Here is a 16150-nt window from a genome sequence, read left to right as displayed (position 1 = left end):
ACTGAACGGGATGAGAGGCACAACTTTGTATCTTGACAGCATATTTGAGTAACAGTGTTTTCCTGCGTAAAGTTAGTGGGGGCTCATGAGCATCAATGTAGAGACTATGTGCTGGCGACGTTCTGAATGCACCAGTTGCAATTCTCAAAGCACTGTGCTGAATTGGATCAAGCCAGCGTAATGCGCTCTTTCTGGCAGAATCATAGATGGGAGCACCATAATCGAGACGGGATCTGATTAATGCCCTGTATAAACGAAGAAGCGAGGTACGATCTGCACCCCACGTTTGGGCAGATAAAGCTCTGAGTATGTTTAACTTCTTTAGACATGAGGTCCGTACATTTTTAATATGATCTAGGAAATTTAACTTGTTGTCTAGGATTAATCCAAGAAATCTGATGTTGCTGGTGACTGGGACAACGATGTTAGAAATTTGAAGTTCGGGATCTGGATGAAGTTTGCGTTGTCTACAGAAGTGGATGGCAACTGTTTTCTGCTGTGAGAGCCGATAACCATTGAGGCTCGCCCATTGTTGAATTTTATTAAGTGCTATCTGAAGCTGTCTTTCAATAGACCTCATGTTTTGAGAATGACAGGAGATCGAAAGGTCATCTGCATAAAGGTAAGTCTCAACTGTATTTGGAAGCTGCTTAGTGATAGAATCTATTCTCAGAGCAAAAAGAGTGGCACTCAGTACTGATCCCTGTGGAACACCTTCTTCCTGGATGAAAGTTGTGGAAAGGGCATGTTGGTATTGAACTTGAAATGATCTAGTATGTAAGAAGTTCTGAATAAATATAGGAAGGTTGCCTCGTAGTCCGAGAAGGTAAAGATCACTAAGTATACCATACCGCCAGGTGGTATCAAAAGCCTTCTCTATGTCTATTGAAACCATTACTAGATGTTCACGTTTGACAAAAGCATTACGTATGGCAAATTCAGCCTTGACCATAAGATCTAAGCATGACCTGTTTTGACGGAAGCCATATTGGTTATGGCTCATTAGCTGTTCCGACTCAATAATCCAGACAAGTCTTCTGTGGATAATTTTCTCAAGAATTTTGCTGAGGCAGCTTGAGAGAGATATTGGTCTATAGCTATTGGGGTTGGATGGATCTTTTCCAGGTTTCAGGAAAGCCAAAACTGTAGAGTGATGCCAAGTAGCTGGAAAAACATTTTTTAAAAAAATGCGATTGTAAAAGACCAGGAGGCAGCGCAAAGCTTTGTCATCAAGATGTTGTAGCACGATATAATAAATCCCATCTGGCCCGGCAGCACCATTTCGGGCGGTTTTAATGACATGTAAAAGTTCAGAATATTGCAGAGGTTTGTTATATGGGAGAAGACGGGCAGTTTTGAAGTGAATACCATGTTTTTCTTCAGTGTTTTTAATTCTTTGGAATGAGGTAGGATAGGCTGTTGCTGCTGAGATTTCGGCAAAAGTATTGCCCAAAGCATTAGCTATATCTACTGGATTAGAGAGATCTTTCCCATTCCAAGAGAGGATTGGAGAAGGTATGGCAGGAAACTTACCAGACAGCTGTCTAATTTTTTTCCATATTATTTTGGAATCAGTATTTCTGTGAAAACTTGAGGCAAAACGGATCCAGGATTCTTTCTTTGCTTGCTTTTGTATGAAGCGTGCTTTTGCCCTTAATTTCTTGTAATTAATGAGATTCACTGTGCTCGGACATTGCCGAAACAAATTCCAGGCTTTATTTTTTTCTCTCTTTGCTGTGGTGCATTTGTCATTCCACCAGTAATTATGATGCTTTCGGCCCGGAGGATTTGATAGTGGTATTGTGTTCTTAGCCACATTTAGAAGATGCGACGTGATGTATTCTGTCACTTCATCAATATGTTGGAGGCGGATTTTTTCTTCATCAAGATCGATTGATGATTGAAATTTTGCCCAGTCTGCTCGGACAAATTTCCACTTTCTGCAGGGCGGAATTGATGGAGTCTTTGCTTTCAGAAAGTTGCATACTATTGGGAAGTGGTCACTGCCCATGGGATCATTTATTACATACCACTCTATGGTTGGAACTAGTATTGGTGAACAAATCGAGAGATCTATTGCTGAAGTGTGTCCTGCTGGGAGCTGTACGTGTGTCGGTGCACCAGTATTGAGTATACTGAAATTTAGTGCCTCTAAAAAGCTTTCAATTAATCGGCCCCGTCTATCCAATTTAGGAGAGCCCCATAATGGGTGGTGCCCGTTAAAGTCCCCTAATATACAGAGAGGTGGAGGTATCTGTATAAAGAGGTCTTCAAGATCTTTTAAAGAGTAAATACGGTTTGGTGGTAGGTAGATTGAGACAAGTGTTATTGCATTATGGAGAGTTATGCGAACAGCAACAGCTTCAATTTCAGTTTGGAGTGTGATATGTCTAGTTGGGATCTTCGAGTTTACTAGGATTGCTACACCACCATGGGCAGCATTAGCGGTATTTCGATCTCTTCGATAAAGGCAATAGTTCTTTATCGAAGGAGAAATTTGTGAGGTCAGGTAAGTTTCCTGTAGACAGAAGGCAGCTGGAGAAAATCGGTTAATTAGGTATTTAATATAGTCAGTGTTGCAACGAAAACCTCTGCAATTCCATTGTAAGATACTGTGGTTCATTTAGGTTTAGTTGAGGATGATTCATCAGACTGTTTTTTGTTTGAGCACTTTTTCCGGTCTTTTTTTGGGAAGCTGGGGCGCCCAGTATCCATAGTGTCATTTGCATGGAGTTCTAGTATGGGTTCTTCAAGATCTGAGTGTACGTCGACTTCCATACTATTGGTGGATGATTCAGGTTTCTTGTTTTCTTTGGTAGTTTTTAATTTTTCTTTATCATGCGAGAGTGTCCGAGTATCAGTTGGGATGCTGATTGGAGTGTTGGTCGATTCACTGGTTTTAGTTTGTGTGTCTTTTCCTGAATTTGATAATGTATTTTTAACCCAATTAGCCATAGATGTGCTGGGGGGTATTGATACATCTGTTTGTACTGCTGTTGTAATAACGCTTCGAGTGTGAGATACATATGAACGACTGGGCATGGTCAACATAACCTGTCTACGTGCCTCAGGGTATGTGACTTTGTGTTCAGTTTTATATTTTTGAATTTTTTTTCCTGTTTTCCACATTTCACAGGATTTTGAAAATGCTGGGTGACTTTCTTTGCAGTTGGGGCAAATGGGACTTGATGCTGAACAGTCTGCTTGTGTATGTTCCTTGAAACCACATATAGGACAAATAGCTTCTCCTCTGCATGCTTGTTGGGAATGTCCATATTTTTGACATTTAAAACAACGAATGGGATTAGGAATATAAGCCCGAATTCGGCAGTTTAAATAGCCAGCTTTTACTGAGGATGGCAAATCTGGGGTACTAAAGGTTAAAATGATTGACCTAGTTGGGACGAGATTTCCATCTTTTTTAGTCATTATGCGTTTGGCGTTGGTTACTTTTTGATTACTCAGTTCTTGAACTAATTCCTCTTCTGATATTGTAAGTAGGTCCCATTCAGTTATAACGCCTTTCGAGGAATTTAAGGTGTTGTGTGGAGTAATGGATACTGGCAGGCCACCGAATGTCGTTGTTTTGAGCAGCCACTCAGAATGTTTGGAGTTGGCTGTTTCAATTAATAGGTCTCCAGATTGCAGTCGTTTAACCATTTTTGGTGTTCCAGCAATTGTCTCCAGAAATCTTTGGATGACAAATGGTGATAATTTTCCGACAGGTTGGTTGGAGAGAGAGTGTATCACCAGAAAGTTTGGCATTTCATTGCACTGCACTTCTCTTCGGAGCCTTTTTGGTTGGTTCAGGTCTTCATTGTTTGGTTTATCTAGCCTTGAGTTTGAAGGCTCAAGAGGTGGATATTCATTTTTATCCATCGTTGCTCCTTTTAGCCCTGGGGGATAACTTTTCCCCCAGATTACCGGCCCCGCCACGGGGAGGCAGGAGCAGTGCCGCTCGGAGGCCAAGCAGTTGAAGTGTTAGTTGATTAATAGAACAAGAAATATAGGAAAAAGAAAGGTGTGTTTCCTTTCTGTGTTCTAACTAGTGGTTTTCAAGTATAGAACTAGTTTTAAAGAAAAGCTGTTGATAGAAATGTGGGAACTTAAAAGGAAATAACTTCAGTCACTTTACAAGAGCTCTCTATTTATCACAAGAATATCGCTTGGCCTCGAAATACGCTTGGCACCCGGGGCCAAATTTTGATGCACACGCACAAACAAATAGTGGTTCGGTACATGTCTGCCTGGGAAGCGTTCTCCATAAATTTGTTGAGCGGCTCGTCCATTGCCCTCTTCTAATCCATGGTGCATGTCTGCCAGCTCACAGTTCATATATCGATGCATGCTCTTTGTGCGGCGACTACTGCTTAAATGAGTAAACCAGAAATTTTCCCCCTCGCGAACTGATGAACAGCGCCGTCTACCGACTTATGGTGATGTTTCCAGTTATGGGTTCCTATGCAATTCACATTCCTTCAGATGTTACCTACCTCCCCTAAACGTTTGTACCAATATTTTTGAGACACCCTATATAAATGTGCACACATATATATATACACACAGTCAGACCTCCATATAATGAAATTGATCGTTCGCTTGAAAAAATTTGTTATACAGAAATTTCGTTATAAAAATGTATGACCTTTTCAACAATGAAAAATACTGTAATTCAACTCAGAAATACAGCAAAATATGGGAAATAAATCAGAAATGAGTGGGAATGAAAATATTTTCTAACATTTTAAAATAATTAATTTATTAATACACACATATAAAGAAATGACTACTTTCCATGATGCACACAATATATTAGTAAACTTTTAAGAATTATGTTGTAAAATATTTGGTTATTTTTTGTTGTACACTGGATTTTACTGTACATTGTTCATAAAAATGTTTGCATTTGTTTAAGCACTCAAATATATTTTCTGGCACATTTTATTCACACTGAAGGCCTCGGTGCAAAGTTTCAAATGCTACCAACATTTCATGTTTGGAAGGTTTTAATATTGCCCTCAATTTCATACAACTCATTGTCGGTATTCTCACTAGTTCTTTGAATACTCTCCAAAATGTTGGAGTCACTTGGATATTCAGCTATATGACATCGTTATGAACTCCTAAAAATTCTTCAAGAACAATTTCTCCACTGATCAAACTTCTCGGTTGGAGTTCTTCCCAAGATTTCTCAATGTCCTGTAGCAGTTCATCCCTCTCATCGCTGTTAATTGGCATTTTAGCAAAACTTCCTTTTGAGAAACAATTCTTAATTGTTGTTTCTGTCACATTTTGACTCCAAACTTTTGCCAACTCTGATATACACATCTGCAAATCTATAACAGAATCTATAGGTTGGTTGGTTTCTATTCTCAGTATAATTTTTTTCAGATGTGCCTTTGGTAGTGCATTTTAAAATTCTTGATAATGCCTTGATAATGTCCATTGGCTGCAGTTTAGACGAAGTATTTGGAGGGAAGAGAACAAGCTTCACACTTGCAAGTTTCAAAATTACCAAGTGAAGGTGGGCAGGGCAGTTGTCGACAATCAAAACGATTTTTCTGTTTTCTTTCGTCATCTTTCTATTGAATTTTAAAATCCACTGTTCAAAAATTTCACTTGTCATCCAAGCTTTTTTGTTGTAGTTGTAGTCAAACTAACGACTTTACTCCTTTGAAACATCAGGGTTGTTTACTTTTGCCTATTACCAAAAGCTTCAGTTTTTCATTACCTGACATATTTGCACCAACCAAGACTGTAATTCTCTCTCACCTTACTATTTTTACCACTAACACATTTATCACCTTTAAAAGTCAGTGTCTTGTTAGGCAAGCATTAAAAAAAAAAAGAGCTGTTTCATCAATGCTGAATGTCTTTGGGGCTCATAGTCCATATTTTTTTTCAAAACTGTTTCTTTCCAATGGGTCCAGTCTTGTTCAATTACAACCACACTTTCACCAGATATAACTTTTTCAAGTAAGCCATGGCACTTTTTAAATTTGTCCAGCCGACCAGAACTGGCTTGGAAAGTTTTATGCCAGAGAAACGATGTGTACTCCATAGCCTTTTGTTTTATTAATGGCCCTTTTGTTTTATTATCGGCATGTTTGGGTCTCGAATCAACTTCACACACTTAAAAACGGCTTCATCTACATCTTCATACAGGCATAATTTCGCACACTTCTAACTGGGTCCCATTTCCTCAAACAGTTTGAGAATCGAAACACAGTTTTTCGGAATGGCTGACACACTACTGGCAGGGGCACCAAATTTTAAAGAGATTTCTTTTTTTTTTTAAAGCTGCGATCTACACTATTAAGACCTGCTACTTTTGCCACTACAGTCAAGAATTTCCTCTTATACATTGTAAGATTACTTGCACAGCAGCTAAAACAAAAATGATTTAGGGACAACTTGTACCTACCATATAGAGACAAGTGAAATTTAGTGAAAGTGTGGATGACTCATTTCTGCAAAACAGATGAATTTTTGGGATAGAGGAAAATCATTCTCGCCTAATTCTCTAATAGGGTGCTTACAATAGAAAACAATGACCAGAGCCAATGTCCATGTCAAGAATATTCTTTAATCTTTGCCAATGACTGTGGACACAGACAACAGTTGACCAGCACAACTTTTCGGTACGGTAAATGCTTTAAGGGCAACACTAAATTGTGGAATGCTCTCCTAAGAATTAAACCCTTTTTAATTACTTTAGCTATTAAAAGCTAAAGTGATTAATTCTTAATCCTCTTAGCTCTTAATTTGTGCTTTCTATAGTGTCAGTTCTATTGCCTAAAGGCCAGAGGTGTGAACAATGCATACATACCCACGTCTCTCGAAATCAGTTCATTGTATGGAAATTTTCTTCGTTATATGGAAACTATTTTCAATGTAATGACCAAGGGGAAATCAAAATGTTTACTACGCAGAAAAATTTGCTATATGGAAGTTTGTTAAAGTTTGTTATATATATATATATATATACTACCATTAAATATTGACAAAAGTTAAATTATAATAAAATAAATAAATAAATAATTAATTAAGCATTCATTAGAGGCAGCGACTCGCAATTCCTCCATATGAAGCCGAAATATATTTTAAATTAAATAAAATAAAACATAAGCCAGTAGTATGGCAAAAAACTGTAGAGCGAAAATTAACATAAAAATAACCAAATAAATGAACGAACGGAAAAGAATAAAAGTTACACATAAATAATAGCCCAGAAACCCCTATATAATTTTGAACTTTAAATCCAATTAACATGACGTATATAAAATTTAGAATAATGCCAATTACATGTTAATTTAGCGGTACCCCCCCCCCCAAGAGGTACCAGTTCCAAAAGACATGAAATATCACTAAAAAAAGGGGGTTGAAGGAACTACTAAAAGATAACAAAATCAGAATAAATTAAAAAATGGAGGAATTGCATGTTGCTGCCTCTAATGAATGCTTAATTATCTATTTATTTAATTTATTATAATTTAACTTTTGTCAATATTTAATATAATGCAATGGTAGTATGAGTTGATATGCTAATTTAGCAGCGCCTGTGCCGCCATCTGTTCCCCACAATCCGGGCATCTAATCTCATAAACAACGCTACTACTAAGATTCCTTGGTATGGGGTCCTTAACCTAAGACAACTGTGTGCAACCTCCATCCCGGAAACTGCACACAGCGTGTCTGACAGTCACGTAATACACGTGCTATACATTCCGTTAGGCCCAGATAGTAAGGAATGTATGTGGTGGCAACAGGTATGAACGGCTCTCTTTGCTCAAACTCCACTTCTCTAATAAATTTGTCCAAGATCCTCTGGGGGTAACCACATTTCTTGAGGTCCGCTGTAACACGTATAATTTCTTCATTTCTATCCTCTATTACGTGACTGTCAGACACGTTGTGTACAGTTTCCGGGATGGAGGTTGCACACAGTTGTGTCTCAGGTTAAGGACCTCATACCAAGGGTTGTTAGTAGTGGGGTTGTTTATGAGATTAGATGCCCGGATTGTGGGGAGTGTTATATTAGTGAAACGAGGCGGCGGTTCAAAGATCGTCTAGGGAAGACATAAATGCTATAAAATCTGCTGATTATGGGAAGTCCGCTGTAGCGGACTTCCCATTTTTGGGAGAAACATCATCAGATCTCCCCGGACAAAGCTGTCATCATCGACCATGCATAGGTTTTGGGACTGCAAGTGGCTTGAGAGCTTGCAGATTTGTTCTTCTGGGAACAATACCATTAATAGAGACAGGGGAATTCGTATTCATCCCCTCTTTGAGGCAGCGATTCTCTGACGGGATGATCGGTTCTGCCTGGCACGCTCCCGAGCCATTTCCGGTTCCAGTGTGCATGAAGAGAATACTGGCCACGCTCCTGTGGAACCACGTGCTGAGAGCCGTGAGCCTGCTGTTATTTAAGGATGTGTTGTACCATAAAAATCTTACTGCTGAGAAAGGAGGTGGGTGCCTCTGAAAGCTTCGGGATTTTAGCGGTTTTAGTCTCATTGTTTTATCGGTATTTTAGTGGTTTTATTTTCTCATAAATTCTTATATATCTTATATATTTATTGTAAATAGATTGTATATTTTTATTCTACATTAATTTAAAGAAAAGTTTTGTTATTTCATTAGTTCTATGTATATATTTAACAGTATTAAAGTAAATTAAAAGTAATTATTTCAGCAACGGTTGGTGTTCGTATGTAATTTTTGTGAATATGAATTTTCCCAACCCCAGAGGCCTATTTGAAGATGCAAATACTTTACCGTAACTAAAAGTGAACCCATCAAACCAGCTAGTAATGTAATGATAATACATTGTCTGCAAAGTGGCTAAATGACATGCAATAAGTTTTTAAATTAACATTCAATTACACAATAATTAACTTATACAATACTAAAATCAAAGTTCTCAGTATAAAGGTAGCTGATGGTCTCTTTTATATACTTTAAAAAAAAAAAAATCAAAGTTTTTTGTTTAGTGGCTTTGCATATTTCTGCTCTTACACCATTTTCTAAAGCAGCCAAAGAATCTCCCAGTTGTTGCAGTCCTCTAGCATAGATGGGATTTCTAAGGGTGTCTAGCACTTCCATCCCACCTGTATTTGATGGATCAGCAACAGCTTCTTCCCCTTTACTTCATTTTCCTTGTTTCCAAGACCAGCATCTAATTCCTTATGCGAGAATTCCCCTTCTGTTGGTGCATTCCATCTACTCCACATATCTTCTGCACAGAAAACTTATCCATGTTTCTGGGCATCCTCCTTTGAAAATCCCTCAAAATTTGGAGGCATCAGTGGTGAGGCTGAACATAAAACAATTCTGGATTGTTCATGCATTGGAGAGGAGGTGAATTGTATCAAACAGTGTAATGGACCCTCCAAGTTTTGGTGCACTATCGAATCGTCTGCTGCCAGTCTGGCAAATAATCTTTTTCATCATACTACTACGGTAATAGTGCTTTAAATTTTTAATAATTCCTTGATCTAATGGTTGTATGGAACCAGTCCTGTTTGGGGGAAGAGAAACAATTTCCATGGAATGTGCTATTATCTAGCAGGAAACATACCTTATGATTTTGTCTAAGTCATGCCTTTGTCAAATTCTGAGTCACTCTTTAAATATAGAAGGGGTCATCCAGATGCATATTTCACTGATACTGACTGCACTCCATGCAGGCATACTGACTTGGCTGATTTATCAATGATGAGCACCTTTCTCTTCTCCGTTCCTGTCCAGTTGCATGCAACAAAGGCTGTTATTCTTTCTTTACTCACCCTGGCTCTATGTGGTTTTTCATTTGTGATCACCAGCCCAACATCTGGGAAAGCATAGTAATAGACTCCCCCATTTCATCAGAGTTATAGATGTCCTCTGCTTACTCATGGTTGTCAGGACAAACATTGTGTAACCAATATTCCCCTACCTCCTTGTTGTGACTTTGCTTTTCACCATGTGATTTTTTGAATTGAATCATTCAGTGCTGACACCATCAATAAGTCCACAGCCAATTAAACGTTCCTTGAACATCTAGTTGCTTAGCTGAAGAGTCGGCTTTTTCGAGGACCCAGAAATTGTAGTGCTAAGAGGCTTGGAGGTTTGGGTGTACCAACAAAACATAGCTTCGTTGACATCTTCTCTGGTTGATTCTCTTTGTCATTTCTTGCTGAGATTAGCAATTCGTAAAAATTAATCCAGATTGTCTCCTGATTTGTTTTGATTTGTGACAGTAATTGTGATATTCCATACTTCTTTGCTATTTCATTTTGCAACAGCTTACTGGCCAAGTTCTTGCTAACAGCAACTTGTTCTCTAAGACTAAGTCAGTCTGTTTTTGTGATGTGACACCACTAGACAAAAATAAAATGTTTAAAATATGTTTTATGTATTCAGTGTTCTTGATTGAAGAAAGCACAACTGACTGCAGGCTACACATAGCTACTTTTCAACACAAGGAATGACCTTGTTACAACATGCACTTGTGTAACTTGGGAACTTATATATACTGCATGTATTACACTGTATTTGTGTCCATGTGTGGGAAACATCTTCAAGAACCAGCAAACTATTAGTTAATGCAGCATTCAGTATGTAAGTTTTTAATAGAATTAAAAACATACAATAATTACAAACGTTATCGACATGTAGGAAAACAATTAGCCAGTACGTTCATAAAAATAAACATGAGCATAGACTGGAAAATGCAGTATGAATGTAATCACTGTGTAAGTGCAAAGTAAAGAAAAATATATTTTTTAGAAAAAGCAACTATTTAATTAACAGTTACAAAATGCATTAGAAAATGTGAAATTTGACTCAGCATACGTATGCAAAAAAAGTGATATATGCAAATAAGTGTTATACAATTAACTGGACAAATCTGTAATAGAAACATAAGGAACAATTTGTGATTTTTACTTTTTATGCAAGTAAGCAATATATACAATTAAGTGTTATGCATTTAAATGTTACAGTCTGTATTAGTACTGTAGAAGCGGAATTAAAAAACAAAAACTTTTCCAGAAATTAAAAAGAAAATGGTCACCTGTCAGGTAACCTGCCACCACGTTTGTCACAAATGGGGCATCAGCACCACCATCATCAGGTGCACTGACAATGATGAAAATGGCCCTAGGAGTACTGATGATATAAATATTAGAATGAATTTTTTTTTTATTTTACCTGCTCAGTATTTGAATCTTGCAAACTTTGAAGCAGCATCTGTCGAATAACATCCAAATATCGGCTTTGCTGGTTACCAAATATGCCAGGTACTGACCTAAATCATTGTTCATAAATGTACATGGAAATTCCAGTTAAATAAAAGTTACAATAATACACAGTAGTTGCATCATCATTATAAGGCAATTTTTTTTTAAATAAATATTGTTTACTACACTATGTTACAAATAAAGAGTAATAAATTTTAAATGAAAATTAAAACAAAAAAAAAAAAAAAACAGAAAATATAATTTTCGCCATTATGTATTCTGAGCACTGTCCTACACTGCTTGTTTGTTATTTGTTATTTGGTTTTTTTTAGGAGCATTAGCAACTAAGGCCATATTGCTCCAGGATATGCGGTGATCATTCCCTGACCTTTCCGCATCCTCCGTATTTGGTAGTGACGGGTTTGAACCCCGATCTAATCAAGAAGCGTGTGCTACGCACTGCTGCTCCTTCCCACCTTGCTATGGAGGCGCCACGTCCTACACTGCAACATATCAATTGAGGTTATGTGGTTGAAGCAGAGAGTGTTGTCAGACTCTTTGATTCAACCACATTAAAGTTCAAAGTGGAATTAGATAGTTACTTTTTTTTTGGAATGGGGAAAGTATAAATGATAAAGTTTTTTTTTTGGTAGATACAGAATAAGTTTAATTCCTGTTATCATCCAGTCATTATAATATTAATTCTTGCTCCTCCCCCACTCCATCACCAAAGCTGGACCTCCATGATCACTCTCAACTAAGGGTACTTTTGCTGTCAGTCCTATGTTACAAAAGTTCGCAGGTAATGATCAGGTTTGGAATATTGTCCCTAGTACTTACTGTACTGATAAAAAATTTTAGTGTTTTAACACTACCACCTTAATTTTCTGAATTTCCTAGTAATATTAAGCTTAGATAATGTTAATTCTACACAACACCAAACACAGAGAATTGTTTCCTTGCCCTAGGCTTCTGTTGTTCTGCCAAAGAGAAAAAAACCAACCATTAGAATTTTCTCTCCATCACTGTGCCTTGAGCTCTGATGTTGACTATTAGGAAATTTTCTATTAGGAAATGTTGACTTTATTAAAGCATGTCAAGCAGCTTACTGCCATGCACCAATTTATAATATAAATAAGGCAGTCCCACTCCCACACATTATTAGCATTAAGCATTGGTAGAGGCATATGATGCAAGAAAGCAAGCTTATACAGCATCAGCCAAAAAAAAAAAAAAAAAAAACCCCTTCCCATTTCACCCATCTGCTCACTCCAAACATTTGTCCAGTTCTTTCTTGAATTTATTTAAGCTATCATCTTCCACAATGACAAACGGAAGTTTGTTCCGTTTGTCATTGTGGAAGATATCTTTCCTCAATTTGAATTTATGCCCCCTCAGGTGCATAATCTGAGCAAGAGGATGAATCCCATCAGCACTGAGCTTGTCCAAACCATTCAAAGCCTTATACACCTCAAACAGATCTCCATGCAGGTGCCTAATCTCCAGATGCTGCAATTTGCAGAACTTAAGCCTTCTTGGTAAGAGCAACCCTTTGTTCCTTTCACCAATCTCGTTGCCCTTCTCTGTACTTATTCCAGCAGGCTCTACATCCTTCCTAAAATGAGGCCTCCATACCTGTATGCAGTACTCAAGTTGTGGCCTGACCATTGCCTTCTTATACAAGGGGGGCTCACATCTGGTGAGTATGAGCTTGGCAAACCCAGGGTCCTGAGCTGGATATCATCATTCTTCTCTTTCTTGGTGATTCCTTTATACTCACTCACTCTCTCTCTCTCTCTCTCTCTCTCTCTCTCTCTCTCTCTCTCAGGGGGTAATACGGGGAATTTTTTTTTTGCAGCATAAGCCTCAGGCTTCCTTGTACCATATGGTTAATAATAATAATAAGTGGATAATCACCTCCTTATCCCTGCTAATAAAATTCCTGTAGAGCATTGACAAGGTCCCATGGGCTGTTCTGGCAGCCTGCCTGTACTTCTCATAAAACCCAAATCCAAGGATGCTCTCATAATTATGGCTAAAAATCAAGTGTCACCATTATAGGATGTGTCACATTAAATATTCTATTCTTCAAATACACAAGTTCAAATGGTGCACTACGGTCTGAATAGCCAAAAGATCAAAAATTCCAAAGAACAAGAACAATAAGTTGAGCATTTCATTCATATCTGACTGCACAATAACCCCCAAGTCTTTTTCATTCTCCACTACCCTGAGTGTAGTACCACACAGTTGGTACATTACTCTGGGGTTGCTGCTACCTATATGCAGTACTTTGCATTTGTCAATGTTAAACTCCAGTTGCTACCTCTTAGCCCATCTGCCCAACACTTCTAGATCCTGTTGTCATTACTGTCATTTACAATCTGTCAACCTTTGTATCGTCTGCAAACTCAGACATTAAAGCCTGATATACATTCATCAATATTATTGATAAATACAGAAAACAACAATGAGGGACAACATTGATAAATACAGAAAAGAACAATGTTGTTAGTCAACGAAGAGCAGTGTCCAATGATTACTGCTCTGTCTTCGCCCACTCAGCCCTCCCTTTATCCATAGCAGCAACTTGCCCTTAATGCCATACTGCTCCAATTTGTACAGCAATCTTTTACGTACAGCAGTGTCAAAAGCTTTTCTGAAATCCAAGTACAGTGGATTCCAGTTATTTGGGCGACTGGTTAATCAGGTCAGCCGTTTCTTTGGGACAAATCCTAAAGAAGAGAAACCAATCGAGAAAATAGCCAGGGTTTACTTCGCTTAATTGGGACAACATGCCATTTACTCGGGGCAGGAGACTGCAGCACTGGAGATTACCCTACAATTGTCTCCGACCGTACCTCATGGTTCAGTCAGGTTTCTGGAGGTCACAACCATAAAACAATAAAAACAATTAACAGTCACCTGTTTATTGGGCTTTTCTGTTAATGCAATCTATCATAAATGGATAGTAAACTCGATCTTATTGAATCTGTGATAATACCGACAGCTGGAATTCTGTGGGTTATTATGGTGAAATGCGTTTACACTTCCATGAAATCTTCAATGACATAAAAAAATTTATTTTCAGAATCTTCTCTTCATTCCTTTTTTTAAAGCTTAGTAACTTGTTACTCCATTCTCACTTGTGCGTATCGTGTTACTTGCAATTTGTGTGTGCCCTGTTCTTTGTTATTGTTTGCTTATCTTTTTTCTGTTTTAAATTTTAACCCCCACCAACAAATGTCAACTAGTTAGTATGTACATATTACGGTACATATTAATTATTCCGATTATCACAATATTCTTCCGATTTTCACGTAAGGTAATAAAGGGTAAATTTGTGCTTAATACATCTTACGTTTATAACCTGAGGATATATTCCTCCTATTTTCGCTAATTAGAATCGCTGTTTAATAGAATTAAAATTCAATTCACAAACGTGATCATAATGACCGGCACTTACTACACATCGTATAGTGAACGGTACTTTACTATGGTGAGTCCATCGTAATGTAATTTGATTGTAGTGAACCAATTGTAAAGCGGGGACCACTGTATTTTTAACTATTTACCTGAAACTTCACATAATTGGAGCAGCCGCTTAATCAGGCCAAAATGCGCTAGTCCAGATGTGTCCCAAATAACCAGAATCGACTGTATATGATATCAAAATTATTTTTTGCATCCAATTCCTGTGCCCAAATCATAGTATTCAATCACATTGGTCAGACAAGACCTCCCCTTAACAAATACATGCTGTGTCTGAACTATAACTGCAGTCTTGTCTAAATGATCCTGCAATGCTTCTTTAACCAGTGACTCCATTATTTTGGCCAAAACAGAAGTTCGAATAGTGCACTACAATCTGAAACAGCCAATACATCAAAAATTCCAAAAGACAAGAACAAGAAGTTGAACATTTCATTCATAATTAAGATTAATTCTTTATAATTAGTCTCAGATTAAAGTGAGTAAATGTTACGGATGAAAGGTTTATTGTATTAATACAAATATATATATATATAATAGTAAAAATTTCCATCCATTTATTCATTGATTGAATGAATGTATTTCATTCAATCAATGAATAAATGATAAATTTATTCATTTTAAGGACTACCCAGGATAGTGGTCAATACTATCCTAGGTGATCTCATACCTGGTAGTGGCAGGTAACCTGACAGGCGAGCTTCGAAAATAACATTCTGCATTAATCAATGATTAAAAATCTGAAGTTTTTTTATACCTTCCTAAATATAGTGAAACTTTAGTTTCTGAAGTGATTTCTTTATGTTTTTCATGAAGAAATTGCAAAAGTAACTGTTCAGGTTACCCACTAGAGTCTTTGCAACTATCTGACTTTTTGCTTGAGGTGAGTAAATGTTACTGGACACCAGACAAGCAATGATGCAGTCCTTGAAAAGTTTCGGGTTACCTGTTTTTCTTCTCCTGCTAGTTCAATAAACATCTACATTCTTATCCTAGTTATTTCAATTTTTAATATTTATATACATAATAAGCAGAAATATATGTGCATGCACTTTCACACACTTAGTCTTTTAAACTGAAAAACGGAAAAGAATAAGAGAGCAATGTTTCTGTTTTATGTCTGAAACATTTAAGTTTCAGCAGAATTTAATTTTTGCTTTTTGAAATGAAAATAAAAGGTGTAAAACACACAGCATGTTTAACATTTAATTTTTATTAAAACTGTCAAAGTGCACACAATAAGAAATACAATCCATTAAGAAAAAGATGAAATATTGGCACTGAAATATTTCATCTTTTTCTTAATGGAATATTTAAACAGAATGGAAAAATAAATAAATAAGAGAAAAAAAATAAAGAAAAAAAAATGATAGCTTAAACAAATTTTAGAGCGAATGGACGGGTGAAATTTTTTGTTTTTTTTGGCTGATGCT

At 37.2% G+C, this 16150-nt stretch overlaps 1 protein-coding gene across 1 annotated transcript in view; it reads right to left on the bottom strand.

Moving 5' to 3' along the window:
• The window catches only part of Karybeta3 (karyopherin beta 3), a 328330-nt gene that overhangs the window by 241639 nt on the left and 70541 nt on the right, over nt 1-16150 (bottom strand). Inside the window, exon 5 of the mRNA XM_090369326.1 lies at nt 11197-11293. Coding sequence (XP_090225452.1) covers nt 11197-11293 — 97 coding nt within the window. The remainder of the gene's footprint in view (nt 1-11196; nt 11294-16150) is intronic.

The sequence above is a fragment of the Mastigoproctus giganteus genome, chromosome 3, assembly GCF_048544385.1.
Source record: "Mastigoproctus giganteus isolate SK-2022 chromosome 3, ASM4854438v1, whole genome shotgun sequence".
NCBI lineage: Eukaryota > Metazoa > Arthropoda > Arachnida > Uropygi > Thelyphonidae > Mastigoproctus > Mastigoproctus giganteus.
The sequence above is the reverse complement of the archived record's forward strand: the minus strand, read 5'-3'. Positions and strand labels throughout refer to the sequence as shown.